The sequence below is a fragment of the Phocoena sinus genome, chromosome 2, assembly GCF_008692025.1.
Source record: "Phocoena sinus isolate mPhoSin1 chromosome 2, mPhoSin1.pri, whole genome shotgun sequence".
Taxonomy (NCBI): domain Eukaryota; kingdom Metazoa; phylum Chordata; class Mammalia; order Artiodactyla; family Phocoenidae; genus Phocoena; species Phocoena sinus.
The window spans coordinates 159663-181817 of record NC_045764.1 but is presented as its reverse complement, the minus strand read 5'-3'; the positions used below and the strand labels follow the sequence as shown (position 1 = coordinate 181817).

Genomic DNA, 22155 nt, shown 5'->3' with positions numbered 1-22155 from the left:
ATTCTAGTTACATATTGGGTTGGCCAAAAAGTTCCTTCAGTTTTAAAGTAAAAATAAAAGACACATTTTTCATTTTCACCAAGAACTTTATTGACCAACGTATTCACCCTTTTGTTCCACTACCTTCTGCCATTTCTCAGGCAACTTCATAATTCCATCTTCCCAGAACTTTTTATCTTTTTGAGCAAAGAACTCTTCCAGGTGCCTTTTACAGTCTTCCAGGGAATTGAAAGTTTTTCCATTAAGAGAACTTTGTAAAGAATTTTGTAAAGAATAAATGGAAATCCAAAGGTGCAATGTCTGGTGAATACGGCAGATGAATCAGAACTTCCCAGCTAAGCTGTAGCAGTTTTTGCCTGGTCGTCAAAGAAATATGTGGTCTTATGTTATCCTGATGGAAGATTATGCATTTTCTGTTGACTAATTCTGGACACTTTCCATCGAGTGCCACTTTCAGTTGGTCTAATTGGGAGCAGTACTTGTTGGAATGAATTGTTTGGTTTTCCGGAAGGAGCTCATAATAGAGGACTCCCTTCCAATCCCACCATATACACAGCATCACCTTCTTTGGATGAAGACTGGCCTTTGATGTGGTTGGTGGTGGTTCATTTCACTTGCCCTACGATCTCTTCCATTCCACATTATTGTACAGTAACCACTTTTCATCACCTGTCATAATTTGTTTTAAAAATGGAACATTTTCGTTACGTTTAAGTAGAGAATTCCATGGGGAAATATGATCAAGAAGGTTTTTTTTGCTTAATTTATGTGGAACCCAAATATCCAAGTGATTAACATAACCAAGCTGGTGCAAATGATTTTCAACACTTGATTTGGATATTTTGAGTATGTTGGCGATCTCCTGTGTGTTATAACGTTGATTGTTCTCAATTAACATCTCGATTTGATCACTGCCAACTTCAGCTGGTCTATCCGACCATGGAGCATCCTCCAGTGGGAAATCTCCAGCACGAAACTTCGCAAACCACTTGACACGTTTGATCAGTCACAGCACCTTCTTCATACATTGCACAAATCTTTTTTGTGTGTGTTTCAGTTGGGTTTTTACCTTTCTTGAAATAATAAAGCGTAATATGCCAAAAATGTTGTTTTCTTGCATCTTCAATATTAAAATTGCTACACAAAAATTCACCAATTTTGATGTTTTTTTTTAATGCACGCTATGACAGCTGTCACAATGCAGTCTAACAAAATTGTTTCGAATGAAGTTAAAGACAGCCAAGTACTACTAGAGCCATCATACGGAAAACCAAACGAACTTCTTGGCAAACCCAGGAGCGTTCTCGAAATGACAAAATTATATAGTGGAGAACACACTGGTTGCTGGGGGTTAGGGATGGTGGGGGAAAGGGGAGGCATGACTATAAGAGGATAGAACAGGAGAGAGCTTTGTGTGTGGAACTGTTCTGTATCATAAATATGGTGGAGGTTACACTAATCTACATATGTGATAAAATGTAGAAATACACACACCTATTGGACCAACGGCAATCACCTGGTTTTGATATTATAGTCATGTAGGATGTAACCACTGGGGGAAACTGGGTGAAGGGTGCATGGGACCTCTCTGTACTATCTTTGCAACTTCTTGCAAATCTATAATTATGCCAAAATAAAAAGGTTTTTTTTAAAATAAAGGATAAAATTATTAAGTAGAATTTAAAATATTGATAAAATAAAATCTTGTTCTTTGAAAATACAAATAAAACATATTAAACCCCAACAAGTCTGACCGTACAAGAGAGAAAATGACAATACACAGTTAGGGGATAAGAAACAAGGTAAAACCCCAACTACAGAAGAAATTAGGAGACCTTATATATTCGTCTATTTATATATGGCAATAAATTTGAAAATTTATGGTAAACTCATCTACTATAGGCCACTTTTCTAGCTAGGGCCTCCCTGGATGGCCACACAGCTTGTGCTCACTGAATTCACTCCTATAAAAGACGCCAGAAGTCTACAGGGTGGAGGGGGGAAACACAATTGTATGCATGAGCTGCCCTTTTCTTGGTGCTGAGGACAGATCAATTTGCAAGATTCCCTTGAGACAGCTTATAGATGCAAGAGCTACAAACGTGAGGAAGTTGAATCCAGTAGAATATTTCTAAAAAATACAATTCAGACAAGTAAGATATATTCCTAGTACGTAAGGATGGTTTTGCAACAAGAAGTCTTCAACATGATTCCTACATTAAACAAAACAATGAAACCATTTGCTTGTATCAATAGGTGGCAAAAAATAAAATAAAACTGAAAAAATTCAGCTGCCATTCCTAATAAGACTGAATTCAAATATTAAAAGTATGAATGTAAACCAATATTCTAATTAGGCTATTTATTGAAATAAAGAAAAAAGCAAATAGTACATTAAAATGCAAAATACTGAAACTATTGCCATAAAATCAGGATCAGATAAAATTATCTTTACTCACACATATTATTATGTGTATTAATAAATTCATTAAGATGTTTATAAGAAACATATAAACTAATTTTTCTTTATTACAGAGAACAAGAAATAAGAAAAAAACCCATGATACACTATAGTAAGAATAAAATGCCTAGGAATATATTAACAAATATAGCTAGGGGGTTTATATGAAGGAGATTCTAAAATTTTATTGAAAGACATAAAGCAAGAACTCAGTAAATGGAAAGATATGCCATGTTTCTGGATGGGAAGACTTTTTAAAATGTCAGCTTGTAAGTTAATACATAAATATAACGAGGCTCCTGTCAGAATTCCAAAGAACTTTATTTTGTAACTGGATAAAATGATTGCTGAGATAAGATGTTAAAAAAAAATTGCAAGGGGGAAAACGATTTATAAATATATTGCAAATCAAATCATTATTTGGACTACATTTGTGGAACAGAATAGAGTCTAGAACTAATTCAACTGTGTATCTATTGATTGAAGAAACATCCATGACCCGTCTAGTACTTTGGCTTCTTCACCCCACATCAGGCACTCATACATGTTTGTAACTGTGATCTACTCCCAGAATCTCATTATCAAGCATCTCTCCACTGTTGCCTGTCTTTCTAGCTCACTTGCCTTGATATATCCATTCCAAAATATTTGACCCTACTGGGAACACCCATCCTTTGGTTCTACAATTTCCCCCCATCAACAATTTCTTGTTGACCTTGCTAGTTAACAATGGCTGTTCATTTATATGTGGAATATAACAAAAAAGCAGCAGACTCACAGATATACAGAACAAACTAGTGGTTACCAGTGGGGAGAGAAAAGTGGGGGGGGGGGCAGTATAAGGGTAGGGTATTACAACGTACATACTATTAGGTATAAAATAAGCTATGAGGATATACTATACAATATGGGGAATATAGCCAATATTTTATAATAATTATATATGGAGCATAACCTTTAAAAATTGTGAATTACTATATTGTACAACTGTAATTTATATAATAATGTACAGTAACTATACTTCAATTAAAAAAATGGCTCCAGCTTAGGAGGGTACACCCAAGCACGTGAGTTTGTTTGTATGTCCTCCCAAAAACATGTTAAAAGTATATTAAAGAAATTGAAGAACAAATCTTCTTAGCAGTGAGGAACATTATGATTCTAGATTTATGCAAAATGGAGAAAAGGTGGATGGCTCTATTGGATAAAAGAGGAGAAACTGTAGGTCTAGAATTCGCAGGTGGAGAATACAATAGAGGCCAGAGCCATTCTGCCGGGGGTCACAGAGGAAGCCCCAGGCAGTGTCAGGCATAGTGGAGATGGGAGGAAGAAGGGGACCAAACATTGTACACAAGGGAACTTTTGGATGTCCTGGTAATAGGAAGGTTCCAGATCTTGTGATAGCGGTTTCACAAGTGTATGTATTTATTAAAACCCATCAAATTACAGTCCTAAAATGGGTGAATTTATTTTATGTAAAATATACTTCAATAAAGATTTTTTAAATTGCCTTAGGAACTTATCCTCCACAGATATGAAACAACACATACGGTTATTCACTGCCCATTCACAGGCAACTGGTTGAATAAACTGTGCAACCCAGGACAATGGAGGACTTACAACCATAAAAAAAAAGAAAGAGGAAGAATGCTACAAACTGAGGATACGTGGAGTGATTTTTCAGGTTACACTGTTAAGTAAAAAAGCAAGATTCAAGAGTGTCTACAGCATGCTACCTTTTGTATAAGAAATGGAAAAAAAGAATACCGCATAATTTTTGCAAATACAAACATAGGAGGAATAAACCAGAACCTATTGATAACGACTACATATGGGGAAGGCAAGATCACAATGGGGTCAACAGGTTTGGGAACGTGACTTGTCTGATTTAGCTTTTTATGTGGTATTGACTTTTGAGCCATGTGAAATGTTTTAATTATTCAAGACTAAATTAAAAGGGATGAAAAAAGTAACCCTAAAATTGAATATACGCAGGAACAAATGAACTTATATCAAATAGATAATAAGACAACATAGAAAAATATGTATTCAAGTAATTTGAACACTTGACTATACATCCGCAGTGAGATAAACACCTTAAGGTTAAAAAGAATGCAAGTGAATTTTGACGTTTTCTTAGCAGGTTCATGCTTGGTAGATCTACTGGTATTATAACTCTGAAGTCATTTTGTAAAGAGTGATTTATTCGTATTTCTATTAATGAAAAGTGAACTGTGCAAGAGGTATGTGTAAACAGACATATTTATTAATGTACATGGTTATTTATGCTCTCTATCCAGCACTGCAAGATTTATTAGTGTTGTTTTAGAGAAAACTTAGATGTTGTTTGTGTTTCTAACCGAAAAAAGGTGGTATGAGTGTGACACACAGGAATATTTAAGGAGCTTAAAATTCCTAGTGAAGGAAATATGGCTAAAGGTACGTGAATCTCAAGAGGACAACTGCCTCGTGGCCAGGAGGCTGTCCTATTTCCTGACACGGTGGCAGGTGCAGACTTCAGAGGCTGGGACACGCAGGATGCCTTAGAGCCTGACGTGGGGTTGGCTGTCAGCATCTAGGTCTTCACAACGCAGGGAACCTGGCAGCATCCTCACTTGCACTTATTGGCTCTCCTTAGAAATCACTGTATCATTTAGTTCCAGTTCACTCTTCTATGCTAGTTTTTGCCTGTTGAAAAGACCAAAGAGACAAACTGCTTGCAGAAGAAAAAAGGAAAATTCACATATACACATATGGAATGAGAAACTATAACTTAGAAAAATAATTTTCAAATGAGTATACCCAATTTTGTTCCAGAAAAACTTTAAATCTCAAAAGAAAAAAACCCCCACTGTTTTCTCTATGTGAATTATAAAAACTGACTTAAGAATAGAAAAACTAAGAAGACCAATAATCATGATATGCTAATAATAGCTAAGCTTATTGAAGTGTACTCTGTCAAGCTTTATACTCCCTAATTCATTTAATGCCCAGAACAACCCTACAAAGTATTGAGACTATTATTATCCCATTTTCAATTTGAAGAAACTGAGAACCAAGCCTAGGAAACTTACAACAAACAGGCAATACCCATTTTTAAAATTAAGTATTCCAGCATGTAGAAAAAGATAGACTCCTCAATTTTATGAATCTTGCAAAACATGAGGTTAGCACCAACAGAAACAATAGCCAAGTCTCACTATGACTACGTAAGAAAAAAGCAGAAAGCGGTGGATCCTAGGGAGAGCTCGGCCTGTGGAATTCTAAGAAGACCCCTGGCCTTGGAGAGGCTGGGAGGGCTGGTCGAGGAGCTAGCTGCATGTTAGTTGCCTCTTTGGAAGGCCGCAGACCCTAACAGCAGTTGTGAAATGGCGGGCTCCCTCCAAACACTTTGTCAAAAAAAGATTCAAAATGATATTAGAAACAAAACAGATGGCTGTAATTTCCTCTGAATAAATATATATATTAAAATTACAAATTATATTTTTTCTATTTTACCTAGAAAACAAAGAAACCTTATTTTATTTTTTTAATTAATTAATTAATTAATTTTTGGTTACGTTGGGTCTTTGTTGCTGTGCCTGGGCTTTCTCTAGTTGCAGTGAATGGGTGCTACTCTTCCTTGCGGTGCACAGGCTTCTCTCATTGCAGTAGCTTCTCTTGCTGTGGAGCATGGGCTCTAGGCACACGGGCTTCAGTAGCTGTGGCGCGTGGGCTTTAGAGCGCAGGCTCAGTAGTTGTGGCTCACAGGCTTAGTTGCTCCATGGCATGTGGGATCCTCCCGGACCAGGGCTCGAACCCATGTCCCCTGCACTGGCAGGTGGATTCTTAACCGCTGCACCACCAGGGATGTCCCAAGAAACCTTATTTTAAACCAAAGTACCAAATTGATTAGTCAGCTGGATAGACAGAAAAGTCAACAGCTTTTCCTTATTAGCAACAAGTCATAGATTCTGAAATGAGAAGACCAACTCTACACACACACACACACACACACACACACACACACACACACACACACGAGTTCTTAGGAATAGTTTTGAAAAAGAAGGTTCAGGACCTATGTAAAGAAAACTATAAATATAAAAACAGTATAAAATCTGAATAGACAGAAAGATATCTCATTTCCTAATGGCAAGTCTTACCATTAAATTATGTTTTCTCATAATTAACATAGAAATATTTATCAGGTGATTCCCATTAGAATTCTAGTTTTTACAAACGGACTGAAATGATTAAATTCTGAGTTTAAAAATTTTAATTATGCACTATTTCAAAGAAATTCAAAAGACAAACCACTAATTGTGACAAGACTTCAGGAATATATATTAGTGACAAAAGACTAGTATCCATATCACATTTTATAAAAGACCTCTATTAAAAAAAGGAACCACAAAAAGGAAAAATTGGCAAAGGATAAAGTGAAAGAATCATATGTAAAAAACCAAATTGAAAACAGTGAGAAAGGACTTCCTTATCAGCCATGAACATATTATAGAGCCACTAACATCAAAACCTTTGTTTTGCCAGGCCTCTGCTACAGTCTGATGGAACCCACAGAGCCCTTCTAAGAATGTTTTTAAAACATAAATGAAACACACAGGACTAAAGAAAACCAATTGCACTGAAATCCATAACCTTCTAAGGTGAAGAGAGCCCAAAATAGAAGGCCAAAGTAGATTCCAGTACTTATGGGAATTTTATCTAGGGCAAGATTGGTATTTCAGTTCAGTGGGGTAAAGAAAGTTTATTTAATGTGTAGTACTGACACAACTGGCTACCCATATGAAAAATAAGATGGCTCCCTACTTTGTGTCATAAGCAAAAGTGAATTCTAAGTTATTAAGGATTTAAAAAGAAAAAAGTAAAACAAAAGTCTCAGAAGAGGTTAAGGAGATTGCATGTACAGTCTAAGAGCCGAGGAACCCAAAAGGTATAAAATATTAAAAAATAAATTGTAAGAAAAAACATAGCATAAACAAACTGAAAAACAAACACTGGGTTAGAAAAAAATGCTTAAAACTTACATATATATGGGTTAGTATCTGTACTATACAAAGAGCTCGTATAACATAATAAAGCCAGGAAAAAAATTGAACAGAAAAACTGACAAATGAATAATCATTTCAAAAAAGAGTAACTCCAAATAGCCTACAAACATGAAAAAATGCTCTGCAGAAAATGCAAACTAATGTACATCAAAGTGGCAAAAATTAAATTTTGTGAACACCTCCTACTGCGGATGGGGAATGCAGGGGGAAAAACAATACCCTTACCTATTGCTAGTAGAAATGTAAATTGTTAGTTTTTTTTTTTTTTTTTTTTGCGGTACGCGGGCCTCTCACTGTTGTGGCCTCTTGCGATGCGCAGGCTCAGCGGCCATGGCTCACAGGCCCAGCCGCTCTGCGGCATGCGGGATCCTCCCGGACTGGGGCACGAACCTGTGTCCCCTGCATCGGCAGGCGGACTCTCAACCACTGCGCCACCAGGGAAGCCCTGTTACAGATTTTTGGAAAGCAATTTATAAGATCTATCAAAACTAGAAAAATATATACACTTTCTTTGGCCCATAGATCCAACCCTTAAATATCTATCCCATAGAAACAAAACGATATGTGTACAAGGATACTTATTGCAGCACCATCTGCAAAGGCCAAAATGGAAACAATATAAGTGCCCATTCCTAGAAGAATGGTTAAATAAACTGTGATAATCCATACCATGGAATATTAATAAATATTGTACAATCATTGAAATAGATAATAGATGCATTCAAGTTGGCTTAGAGGTATTTTCAGTCTATTGTTAGGTAAGAACAGCAACATGCAGAGATGATTATACAGACAATCTCATTCTTGTAAAATAACAAGAGTAAAATAATGTATATATACATACTTGCATACGATTAAAGAGGCATGGAGAAATGCAGAAAGGGTATACATGCCAGGTTGTAACAATGATTATCTCAGGTGGGAAAGGGGAAGAGCGAGTGTTGGGATGACAGAGGAAATTAAACCAAAAAACATGAGACCCTATAAAATAAGGAGTCCTTAAAATTATATATATGTATATATCCACAAATAAATATATGAAATAACCTCACTAAAATATTAAGTTACTTAAGAATAATGGTTTTTCAAGTGACAGTCATCAACATACTAATTCAATGTACAAAGAGCCCCTACAAAGAAAGACCACATACACTCACAGAGCATACATTTGGTTACAAGAAAAAAAATCCAACTCAAACTGGCTTAAACCAAAAGGGAATTTATTGGCTCACATAAGTGAAAAGTCCAGAAGTGTAACTAACTTCAGGTCCAGTTTGATCCAGGGGCTCCAGATTGCATCAAGGGTCCAACTTGGACACACTTTTATTTTCTTAGTGCCGCCCTCGGGCTGGCTCCTTTAAATAGAAAAGCTGGCTGCAGCAAGTTCAGAATTATCACACCACATTATCTCCAAGAAAGTGTCTTCTGCAGTTCCTGAGGAAGCCTCAGCAAACATCTTATAACTAAGTAGCCTCATCTGAACCATTTACTGTGGGGACTTGGGGGGAAGTGGCACTGGTTAAAGATAACCACGTCAGCTCCAGAGCTGAAGGTGTGACAATCCCATCCAAACTGCATGTGTGATGATGGAGGGCAGTTATCCAAAGAAAAAGTGGGTGGTGGATGCCAGATGGGCAAGCACAACATAACAGGAACAAGGAATAAAAGAAAATAATACAAATATCCAATAAAATATTAAAAGTGCCCAACCACACTAGTAATCAAAGAAATACAAATAAAATTACATAGTTTATTGTTTATCAGGTTAATAAAAGAAAAAGAAACATTGTTTTTGTGTGTGAGAGAGAGATGGTGAGGGGGCAGCTCCTGTGAGAACAGAAGCTCACAGTACTATTGGAAACGTTTGTGACAAAACAGTTGTAACTAAGAGGCACTGAAGCAAACTTTATACCACTATCAGAAATGTTACTGATTCCTAAATATGAAACAAAAAGCTAGCAACAAACAGTAAAATTTAAAGCCCATAATGTAACAGAAGTTGAGCATGTTTTTTTTCCTCCAACCTGATAGATAGTCCCATTAAAAATGATAATAAAAAATAAAAATGGAGATTCCTGGGTAAATCTATATTCCTTAGCTCCAAGTGTTGACTCAGCTTATTTCTTTCTGTTCTCTTCCTTCAACATTTCCAGACAAAACCCAAGATGAAATCTATAGTTGATTACCCTCAGCATAGCTGGGGTCAGAACTAGTATATCTTCTAAAACTGATTAAATGCTTTTATTCCTATCTCTAACAAGGGAAAATAAATGAAGGACGCAAAAACTTCGTAAGTATGACTGATGAAATAGACCCCAAAATATAGAAGCATAGTGCTTGAATACTGAAAAGACCTACAAGCTATTGGATCTGGAGGATTATCCCAGTTCACTTGAAAATCAGTTAGAAAAAATATATATTAAACTGTATTTAAAGACATTATAGATATGAGGTAGGTTTGTGCTATCCCACACTTAAAACAGAATCATGTAATCATGTATATTTCAAGTATGCAAATTACAATGAATCAAAATCAAGTCCAATTTCACTGTATTCAGTTAGAAAGCCAAGTGTGAATTTATAGATGGCAACTGAGCACCTGAAATGAAAACATCCCCTAGATTTCAATTTTGAGCCGAAAGGCTGTTCCCAGATTTAATAACTTTTCCCATATCCAATTACAAATAGGAAATTAAGGTACCCTAAGTCCCCTGATTTTGTACCTTTACTAAGTCAAAGATTTTCACTAAGAGACCACCTACTCTACTACCTTAACTTCTAGGTCAAATGATTTACACAGTTGGTTTACATCAATGGGATTTACTCTCTAACCAAAAATCCTGAAAATCTTCTATTACACATAACAAAAGAATGATAAACCTGCTATGTTAAAACAAAAACTAGCCGTAGCAAAGGGAGCGGTGGTTAAGAGTACGGACTCAGGAGTGAAAATGCCTTGACTGGAACCCAGCTCCATCACTGACTAGCTCTGTGATCTTTGGGAAGTTACTTAACCTATCTATGTTTCATTATCCTCATCTTTAAAATGGGCATAATGGCAGTACCAACCAATCTCTTAAGGTTGCTGTGAGGTTTAATGACATAATCCAGCACTTAGAACTGGACCTGACACCCAGTAAGCTTTCAATAAATGTTAACTATTACTGTTAATATAAATTGAAGTTATTTTTTTTGTTTAGGTCTATCTCAGTACTCCCAGACTCAAAACACTATATTCTAATTGTTCTGATTTTCTCTATCTGCAAAAGGCACTTTAAAACTACTACAAATGACTGAGAAATGAAGAAGTGACAAAATCCTGTTAAGTGACTAATTTTAGATATTACTACTACTTCACTTAGAAAACCTACACTATGAAACAAGAAGCTTGCAACAAAATAGTGACAATGTGAATAACACTGTATTCAGGACTTCCTCAGCTGATGAGAGTAACAGGGAAATGTATAATACTTCCTGCACAAATGGATCTAGGGAAAGCAGGCTATATTTATTTAAAAACTATAAAGGTTACAATATAAATCAAACAAAATTAGTTGTTAAAAGTTAAGTGACTCATATGTATCCAAATTCTGACCAAATCAAGACAATCCAATGCACAGAAAGAGTATTATATAGTTCAAGGAGCAAAAAGCAATAAACAGAAATGTCAATACAGAAACTACATAAATATACAAATCTACAGTTTTAATGTAACAACAAGTCGTTAAGTACATGTGTTAGCTATCTTTCTCCAACATTAAAGTAGTATATGTTTCATATTTAGTAAAAACATACATAATGCAGAAAACCTTTAATCAAATGTAATGTAGTCTAACAAGTGTGAACCACGTAGAATGTAAGGTTTTCTTATGTGAAGATGTACATTTCAGCCCATTATCACATTGCAAAGGTGACCCACAAAAATGTTTATCACTTGCACCTGTATACAGAGAACAAACTGCCTAGAAATTAATATTTCTTATTAATCTTACTGAGGGTATTAGAGTAACCTGTCTGAAAGGACAAATTACTTATCTGGAGGCTTAAAATAGCAGAGATCAATGTAAATTAAATATATGAGTGAAAAAATATACAGTGTACAACAGCAAGAGGTTAGAAAACTGAATACTGTGGAAAAGATTTATTAGTCTGTACAAGTTGGTTTTGATAAACTATTGGCTACTTGTTACAGTAAATTACCACGATTTTCATTGCAACAGTATTTTCCCACACACGTCAAAATCTGGAAGCAATATGCCTTTCTCAAATTATAATTTAGTGTTTTCCCCCAACCCTCAAAACACAGAAGTAGGCTTTTGAGTATCAACTAGCCATTTATGGAAGTCATAAGATACAGATATTCACTAACATTACACAAGCTACGACTGAAGTGCTTGCACAAACACCACCAACATTCATGGAAAAAGGTGTTGTTTCTAAAAGTGGTCAAAGTACTACATGAGTTATGTAAACACACCATTCCTGTCCTTCTGAAAACAAAATGGGGGGAAACCTTATTGCCATCCTGTCAAATACCACATAAGCAAAAATGCTGCACAAAGGGTCATGAATCCCATGTACATATCACAGAATTAAAACTCCAGTTAAGCAACTGAGCTACTTGTGAACTAAATTAAAAGTAAGACCAAACTTCTTTAACATATCGATGCTATTTTAGAAGCATCATCAGAACAAACAGAGATTTAATTATAAATTGGCCTGGACTACATCCTGTAAAGAGAAATTTGCTTACTACTAGAAGAGAATCCATCAGCAAACATCCTAGAAAAGTTATGGAATCATGCTCTTTGTTATTTCTGAAGGGAAATTTGCCAGGTTTGATGATACCTGTATGTCTCTCAGTGGTCCTAGGAGTTCTACATACCAATTAATTCAGTAATTGATGAGTATTTAAATGAAAAGGACACCAGAAATAGACCTTGTATCAACATACACTAGATAAGTGGATTTTTAAAAAATCACATGATGAATGTAAATCATAAAATCAAATGTACTTATAAAGGTACACCTATTTTATGTTACATAAAAAACTGCAGATTGCAAACTATGCATGCTTACCATCATGTTTTACCTGGAAAAGTCGATAAGTGGGATTTCTCGCAAGTATTTACTGCCATGATACAAAACAAATATGTGCAAACTGCAAGGACCCTAAAATAGCAGTTGAAGAGTTTATATACAGAAAGATGACGTTATCCGATCAAATATGCAAGAGATGGAGCTCCCCAGAGTTCATAACACAGAGCAGTAACCACCACAGGGCCCTCCCCCTTGCCCTTCTTCCCTGTGTGTCAGTTTGACTCCTTTATTCTGGTTCTCACTTTCCCACAGTCCAGGCGTCTGAATGATCTTTTCAACAAGTTCCTCAAAAGCACACTGTACGCCATCACAGGTTTTTGCACTTGCCTCTGAAATTCAAGGAAAAATGTCAGAGTATATTCTCTTCTGATCATATTTCTACGTTTTTCTGGAAAACTATTACAGCAGAAATATCAGCTGATGATATATAAAAAGCCAAATCTCTCCCCACAGGTTTAAGATTAGCGAATTTCCTGCAACTCTTGAAGTTGAGCTATTTAAGTTTTATCTATAAGACTAGCGGTATATAAGCCCAAGATTTTGTGATAGAGTTGTAAATTTTAAAGCCCTACTCAAATACTACGCCAAAGTTCTTTCCTTAATTTTTTTAGTTCTTAAAATTAGCCCCTGAAGCAGGTATCATTCCCATTTTAGAATAAGGAAATCTAGGCTCTAAGTTAAACAATCTGGTTGCTCTGTGCCTGGGACCCAGCAGCGATAGGTGGTTGGATAAATGACATACAACCATGAACACTAGTCCCATTTTAAATTTATGCTCATGAGACGCATGTGGACACTTAGCCCTGCTCCCCAATCCTGTATTTCCCCAGTGACTACCTTTTTTTCCAGTCTGAGATGACTATTTATTCCGTCATCTTAAAGCTCCTCTACCTCAGCTGATGATCTAGCTCTATATCGAGAAAACCCGAAACAACCTGGCAAGAACTACTGATCATCCCACTGACAGGGTTCCCAGCCCACCCACATCTGTATCCTTAGGCTTTGCCTTCACTCCTGTTACAACAGGTGAACCATCCCGGCTGCCGTCTGAGGCCCCCCTTTGTCTAGTTCCCGGAATCCCATCCCTTCTCATTCACTGAAAAATCATGTGCCCTCTCTACTGGATTATACCAGTCAGCTTCAAAGCCCACCAAAATTATTGTCCGTCTCATTAAACACCCACCGGCCCAACCAAACAACCTGCCCTCCAGCCCACACCTCCTCCAGTAGCCACCTAGTTTCTCTACTCTCTCAAAACTGTCACAAAGAGTTGTCCATATAGGTTGTTTCCACTTTATCTCAAAATTTTCTTCAAACTACTCTGATTAGACTTTAGTTCCCACCACTCCATGGAAACTATTCTTTTCAAGACTACCAAAGCCTGTGCCTTGTCAAATCCGACGTCCTTTTCTCATTTGACCCCTTGCAGCATTTGATGTGGCCGACCGCCTTCTTCCTTTAAACACTTGGTTCACGTGGCCTGCAGGACACTGAACACTCCCGGCACCTCCTCTCTCACTGGCGTATCTTTCGCAGTCGTACTTGCTGGCACCTCCTCTCTCACTGGCGTATCTTTCACAGCCTTACTTGCTGGCACTCCTCTCTCACTGGCGTATCTTTCGCAGCCTTACTTGCTGGCACTCCTCTCTCACTGGCGTATCTTTCGCAGCCTTACTTGCTGACACCTCCTCTCTCACTGGCGTATCTTTCGCAGTCGTACTTGCTGGCACCTCCTCTCTCACTGGCGTATCTTTCACAGCCTTACTTGCTGGCACTCCTCTCTCACTGGCGTATCTTTCGCAGCCTTACTTGCTGGCACCTCCTCTCTCACTGGCGTATCTTTCGCAGCCTTACTTGCTGGCACCTCCTCTCTCACTGGCGTATCTTTCGCAGCCTTACTTGCTGGCACCTCCTCTCTCACTGGCGTATCTTTCGCAGCCTTACTTGCTGGCACCTCCTCTCTCACTGGCGTATCTTTCGCAGCCTTACTTGCTGGCACCTCCTCTCTCACTGGGATATCTTTCGCAGCCTTACTTGCTGGCACCTCCTCTCTCACTGGGATATCTTTCGCAGCCTTACTTGCTGGCACCTCCTCTCTCACTGGCGTATCTTTCGCAGCCTTACTTGCTGGCACCTCCTTTCTCACTGGCGTATCTTTCGCGGCCTTACTTGCTGGCACCTCCTCTTTCTGCTGACTTCGGATTGCTGGAGTGCCCCAGCGTTCAATCATCAGCCCTTTTCTATCCAGTTTTTCCTGTAGTGATTGCTCCAGTCCCATGACTTTAAACGCCACCTAAATGCCAGTGACCACGATGTCCACTGGCTGTCTGAAAGACAGGTCTTACGTCTAAGCGGAACTCTTGGTTCCCTATTCCTCTGCCTATACCTGTTCTCATCTCAGACTTCCACATCTCAGTTACGGCACCACCATTCACCCAGCTGCTCATGCCAGAGACCCGAACTTATTCTGACTGCTCTCTTCCCTTATCCTCCACACCCAACCTATGTGCCGTCAGCTCTACCCTCAAAGCGTCTCCTGGATCTGCCAACTTCCCACCAGCCATGACTGCCACCGCAGTCAGCGCCACCAGCACCCCTCATCTAGGCCCCTGCAAGAGAATTAGCGGCCTCTTGGTTCTGCTTCTCACGGGCCATTTGCTACACAAATGAGTCTCTTTAAAAGAATATCAAATCACAGCACTACTCCCTTGCTTTCCACCTTGCTTAGAATAAAATTCATTTCTTTACCATATCCTAGGAGGTCCAACATGACCTTTTAAGATCTCTTGTCCCATCATCACCACCCTTTCCTCCAGCACACGCTCTGCTCCAGCGCACAAGCTTCCTTCCTGTTGCTCAGACACAGCTGGTTCCTCCCTCAGGAAATACTCGTTATTCTCTCAGCCTGAGACACTCTCTGTCTTGATCTTCATACCACTAATTCTTGCTCAAATGGCACTCTCTCAAAGAACTTTTCCGTACTACCTCCCACCCTGGTCATTCCCTCTCCCCTTACTATGTTTTATTTCCTGCATAGCACTACTTATACGAGTCTGTTTCCCAGCCTGGAATGTAAACTCCCTGAGGACAGGAAGTTGGACCATTTTGTTCACTGTTGTATCCTCAGTGTTCAATAAATATTAATTGAACAAACTAACATATAGAAATGAAAGACACCTAGCAAGTAAGCAGTAGAGATACTACTCAATCCCTGTCTAAAATTCCCTACACCTTCCACTTACACCACCCCACTTCTCTTTATATGTGATGTTCTCCCATTTCCATTTCCTGATTCCTACTGGGTTCTAATACAGTGGAATAGCTAAAACAGTAATTCCTAAGGCTGGCTTCACGTCAGAATTAACTAGGGTGTTTCTTATAAACTGCCTTCGAGGCTCTGTTTCAGACCCGTGATAAGTAAGGCCCAGAGAGTGTAACTTTTAAAAGCTCCCACTGGTAGAGCCAGTCCACTATGCCAGACAAGGGGCCAACAAACATCTTCTGTAAGTGGCTAGAGAGTAAATATTTTAGGCTTTGACGCCATACTGCCTCCACTGTAATGACAACTCTGCCATGAAGCACAAAGGCAGCCACAGACTGCAACGCAGATGAGCGGGCATGGTGTGTTCCCATACAAACAGTGGGGCCACATCTGGCCCGTGCTGTATGTGCCAACACTTGCTCTACCGTGCTTCTCACATGTTAACGTGCATACAGATCACATGAACATCTTTCTCAAATGCAGATTCTAATTCAGAAAAACTGGGCTAGGGTCTGAAATGAAGCATTTCTAACAAGCTCTCAGGTGGTGCCACTGCTGCCAGCACATGAACCAGCAGGTGCGACTGCAGGGCTGGGTTCCTGGCTTTCCTGAAGGAGAGGAATGGTGTGACTGTGTTCTGTAAGGCTTCACATGATGTGAGATCCTATTCTTTTTCACAGAAAGAAAAATAAGGAACCTGGTTCTACAGTTGGTTAGTTTTATAGCACAAGACAACCATGAGCTATATACACACATTTTATGGTTCATAAAGAGAACAATGTAACAGAAACTCCATTTAAAAACTCTTCATTAATAATGAAAAGATAAAGATTCACACACCTACCTATAAATAACATGGAATGCTTCCGTGCAAACTTCAGGCCTTCATTTCTGTCAACTTCACGATTTTCCTAAAAGATAAATCAAAGATTAAGAAAAGCTACCAAAATATAGAGCCAAACTGCCAAGTGTCTGACTTCTCACCTTATCAATTTTATTTCCAACTAGCATGTTTACTATGTCATTTCTCGTGCAGTACGTTTCCAACTCATTTAACCAATTATCCAGTTTAACAAAGGTGTCTCTTCTTGTAACATCATAAACTGAAATAAAAAGAATCAGTTATTAAATATATATCAAAAGTAAGAAACAATGGCATTACATTTCTGATATGTACTAGGAACTGACATTACTATACAGACAAGTCTGTTTTTTAAGCCTTCAATGCTTAAAAATCAGTGCCTACTGATCCAGATGGAAGAAACAAGTGTATTTTTTTAAAAAATATATGCATTTACATACATACTTCAACTTTATTTACATATGTTGTGAGAGAAACGAAATTATATCCTATGTGATAACTGAAAATTAAGCAAAACAACAGCTGTGTCTCCATTTATAACAATAAAAAAAGTTTGTCTGAAAACCAAAAGGTGTTTAGATTCCAATCTGTGGCAAAATACCAAAAAATTTTACATAAATTTCAGCATCTATGACCCTGTTATTTTATTTCTCACAAGGACCAGAATTTGAAAATTTGAAAAAATATGTAAAGTTAGTGGGTGGAATCCTGATCGTCTTCCTCTGTTTTCACTTTCATCTCCCATCACTCTGCATTTTACTAAATAAAGAGCTTATTAATTTAAAGTGTTTTCTAAACTTAGGAGATGCTGAACCAAAACTATGAGAGTCACTGTCAAATTAACAGAAATGAAACCAAAGCCTCACAAGTCATGATATATAAGAAGAGATTTCTCCCTACAATTGATCAATATTCATTTTAAACAGTTTCTCAGGAATATTAAGAACAAGCACTTTTCAATAAATTACATTGAAAATCCACACTTGGCTTTTAAGTTCTGTGCGATTATAAATCAATAGTACTAAGTGCTCTGTGCTATTTTTCAAAACTAAGAAAACAGATTCCGCTAAGCAACCAACACTCTCCTTCTTTTATAATCTGGCAGTAAATATTTGTAAGCTGCTGACTGAAGATTGGTTTCTGGTAATACTCTAAGACAGACCAATGACAGGAGGACTGGTCCTCAATCATGTCCTCAGCAACACGCGCTTTTAAACCAGATAAATTATAGGGGTGTTTTATTTTAGGTAAGCGATTTTTAGGTTGTACTTTTAAAAATGTTTTCTATGTATCTTCTTTCAGGAAAATGCATAAATCCAAACCACTCCTTAGTACATGTGTCTGATCTTTATTTTTTAATTGCTAGACAAAGGGCTGAAACAAAGTTTTAGAAGTTTAAATATTCATTAATATTACATGAAGTTAATGTAACTTCAAGTCACATAAAAGTAGCCCTAAAGAAAAATGAAACAAAAACTTATTGACCTTCACAAACAAGGAAAATTAGAAATTCCCCAGTAATAAAACAATATTTTTTAAACGGTATATTAAAGTAAAACCTTACCTAATATAACACCCTGTGCACCTCTATAATAGCTGGGAGTTAATGTTCTGAACCTTTCTTGACCAGCAGTATCCTAAAAGTGGCAATCAATTATTATTAAACAAAACAAAGTATAAATAAAAACCTTCAACATACTAATTTAAGAGCAGCAAGTTGAACAGCATTATTAAAATTTCAAGCTCATTTAAAACTTAAAATTTAAATAAGACATTTTTTTTTACTGACAAGTGTAACATAAAAACTAACAAATACTGCCTCATCTCTAGAAAAAATGTAACAAAGTATAGGTTTTCTACAATTTTCAATTTAAGATTTTTATCACACATGAAACCCATTTCATTGAAAGCCATTGCTCTCAACTCCGGTGGCACAATAAAATTTCCTGGGAGATGAAAAATACAGACGCCTAGCTTGAACCCATGAAGATTCTGACTTAACTAGGGTATGACAGAAGTTTTAATACTCTTCCCACCAGGTGATTCTGACATAGAATCAAGGTTGAGAACCAATGATTTAAAGAGAATTACAGGGGTGTTTTATTTTAAGTAGGCAATTTTTAGGTTGTACTTTTAAAAATGTTTTCTATGTATCTTCTTTCAGGAAAATGCATTAAAACCAAACCACTCCTTATTACATTTCTGACTCATATTAGGGGTAATGAATATAAGACGTACACAAGCTAGGAAATGTAAATTTCATAAGGAAGGGACCACATCTGCTCAATCACCAGGTTAACTCCAGAGCCCAGAGAAATTCCTGCCATAGAATAGTTGCTCAACTTTTGTTGAAAAAAAAAAAAGGAGTAAACTAATTAGCAAGTCTCTTCTTCTGGGCCTGGTTCCTTCTGTCTTCTTTCTACCATCCTCGGACTGTGGCTCAAGTCTACCTAAGATTAAGCAAAGCAGCAGTTGGAAAACTGCTGCCTCAGCCCACCACCTGTTTCATTATATGTTTTTATTAAATAAAGTTTTCCTGGAACACAGCCAGGCCCATTCACTTATGTACTGCTGTACGGCCCACCTTGGGGTTGAACTAAATATCTTCCAGTCTTTTAAGAAAAAGTTTGCAGTTTGCTAATGTAAAATAACCTGAAGAAAAGGAAAGACGTACATCAAATGCCAACAACCGCCAGTCGCATGGCTGTAAGTGTGAGTTCAGCTACGGGGCAAGCAGAAGCTCAGATGGGTCAGAATTTATAACAACTATATAATTTGTATGTTTAAATAGTCAGAAGTTAGATCTTTGCTTGCCTTCAAAACAGGCATTTGCAGTACGTAACAACATCTTTGTAAGATAAAGGAAGCAGAGCTTATCATATGTGGTTTTATTTTCTGATGGGAGAAGAGAGGATTATTAAAGACAGAAACGGACAAAGCTGGAAAGGATCTAGAAAGGCTAAATGACAGAATGTGGGGAGTAGAAGTGAGGGAAGGATGTAGAGAAGAACCACCTCAGAGGTGGGTGCCAAGTAGGTCATGATGTGTGTGCCTCACTTTCGGGGGCACAGGAGGCAGGGCTGGGCCTGACTCTATTCTATTTGAATAATCCTAGAAGGAGCATCCAAGTGGGAGAGGAGCTGATTTTATTTACATGAAGTAGATTCATATATTTCTAATCCTGAGTGAGAAGGCCTTCCTAAATATGACATGACACCCAGATGCATGAAGAAAATAACTGATTTAATCATGTCAATACTGAACCCTTGGTATGGCAAGAACACCCCTCCCCAACACCGTGCTCTCTCCCTGCCCCCCCCACACTCAACCTCAACAAGATTTGAAAGTAAATGTGACAAACTAGGGGGGATCTGCAGCATGACAGAGTTAGTGTTACACACACACAAGAACATTAATGTATGCTCCTCTTAAATAAGATTTTAAAGACAAATGACAGTAGAAAAAATGTGGCATATGACAAAAGCTAGTATTTTTATTATGTAAAGACTTTAATCATGAAAAAGATGAACACTAATATAAGAAGGGCAAAGCATATAAGAAAATTCATTAAAATATAATCAATAAATATGCAAGAAAAAAGCTCACTAATCAAAAGAAATGCAAATATAAGTGAAAAATTATTACTCAGAAAGGCAAAAATGAGAAAGATTAACAATATATAGTACAGAAGACCTTTTTCCTATACCCCAATGTTAAGTCTTCATGTTCTTTCAGACAGTAATTCAGCTTCTAAGTATACACTGTAAAGTAACGGGACAAGTACACACAGATGTAAAAATTAGTATGCTCATCACTGCACTTCTGATCTTTGTGAAAAACTATTAACGGTGTAAATATCTTAAGATGGTCATTTAAACTGATGTACTTCTATATTTATTGACACAGAACAATGTACATAGTGTGTTGGGGGGAGGGTGACAAGCAGGTGAATCCTTTCTTTCAGAAAGTTGCATATACAACACGTGTAACGATGTGCACGTGTCTGACATATTTTATAGGATGTTCACTAAAATGCAGACATCGGTTAAAGATGAACTTTCTTCTCTATTAATTTCATGCTATTTTGATTATACTTTTTAGAATGAAACTATATTATCCTTGCAGTCAGGAGAAGCCTCTCTTATTTAAAAAATATTTATAAGCCTATGATAAAGATGTCACTTCAGTAATAGCTGCCAACCTTTTTATTGAGCAGGAACTAGAAAGTAAATTAAAAACAAACAAACAAAAAACCTCTTGTATGAAAGTAAGATCTCACAGCAACCATCAAGCCTCAGATCCTATTCTAAATTGTATATGTCACAGCAGGAGCAAGGGCAGAAGAGGTAATAAATCAAACAAGAAAAACATGGAAAATCAGGCTCCGCTTCAGTTTGGAAAGAAGGGAGCATTCTTAAACTTCAATATATATTTTACTATGGTCTAGTCCAACATTTTCCAAATTGTTTCTTGTTAGACATTACTGTACTGATTGATATTAAACATATTTTGGGGAAGGGACAAACAGGCTACCAATCATGTAAAGCATTGTATCTTAGAAAAAAACTGACAAAAAAACATAAGACACACAGTCATTTGGAATAAAGTGTGTGTTAGAAATAGTGTGCCTTGAGAATGCCATTAACATGAATGAGATCATACAATGCATGAACACTTGCTGTTTCAATCTGTAATTGACACCCACCCAGCCAGCATTTACTACTTAGCCACCAAAGTATGACTCAATTTGATGACTGCAGACCAGTCCTAATATTATTATGTTATAAAAATATACTTAGATATTTAACTATAGTATATGTGGGAATTAGCTTATGAGTATATTTTTATAAATTTTATATGTCATATATTTAATATATAAGCAATCATACTTAGATGGAGAGACAGAGATAGGAAGGAAGGAAGGAGAGGCGGAAAGAGGAGCAGACGGACGCAGACTGAGTAACCTGGACGTTCCGGCGGCTAGTGCTGCCTTATTCAGCACTACCAGGAAGAGGTCTAGTTAGCAGAGAATGCGGATCAGAACAGATGGGTTACCAGGCAAATGAAAAGACGCTAGTAAGTAAACACTCAGCATCAGTATTAAAAATCCAAAGTTGGCAAGCTCAAATTTTATAGATATTTACACTAACAAACATGAAAAATCATTTTTTCTATCGCTTCATTCCCTTCTCCACAACAACTGTCTTTAGCATTAGTTCAGAGTAGGTTGTCTTTTTAAAACTTTAAAGAAACACATTCAATAACAATGATTCTCTCTGGCAGACTATGATTTTTTTAATACTCTGTTTTCAAATATTCTGAAGGGATTATATATTTTAAAAATCTGAGTAAGTAAAACAAGTCTCTGCCTGATTACAGAATTAAGATACAACTATTTATGGCTATCCTTTAATCAACA

At 37.2% G+C, this 22155-nt stretch overlaps 1 protein-coding gene across 1 annotated transcript in view; it reads right to left on the bottom strand.

The window, feature by feature from the left end:
• Positions 1–10999: 10999 nt before the first annotated feature.
• Positions 11000–22155, bottom strand: part of RAB18 (RAB18, member RAS oncogene family) — a 33449-nt gene continuing 22293 nt past the window's right edge. Inside the window, exons 4-7 of the mRNA XM_032622537.1 lie at positions 18301–18373; positions 16859–16977; positions 16719–16785; positions 11000–12941 (exon numbers count right to left, since the gene is read on the bottom strand). Coding sequence (XP_032478428.1) covers positions 12766–12941; positions 16719–16785; positions 16859–16977; positions 18301–18373 — 435 coding nt within the window. The 3' untranslated portion in view covers positions 11000–12765. The remainder of the gene's footprint in view (positions 12942–16718; positions 16786–16858; positions 16978–18300; positions 18374–22155) is intronic.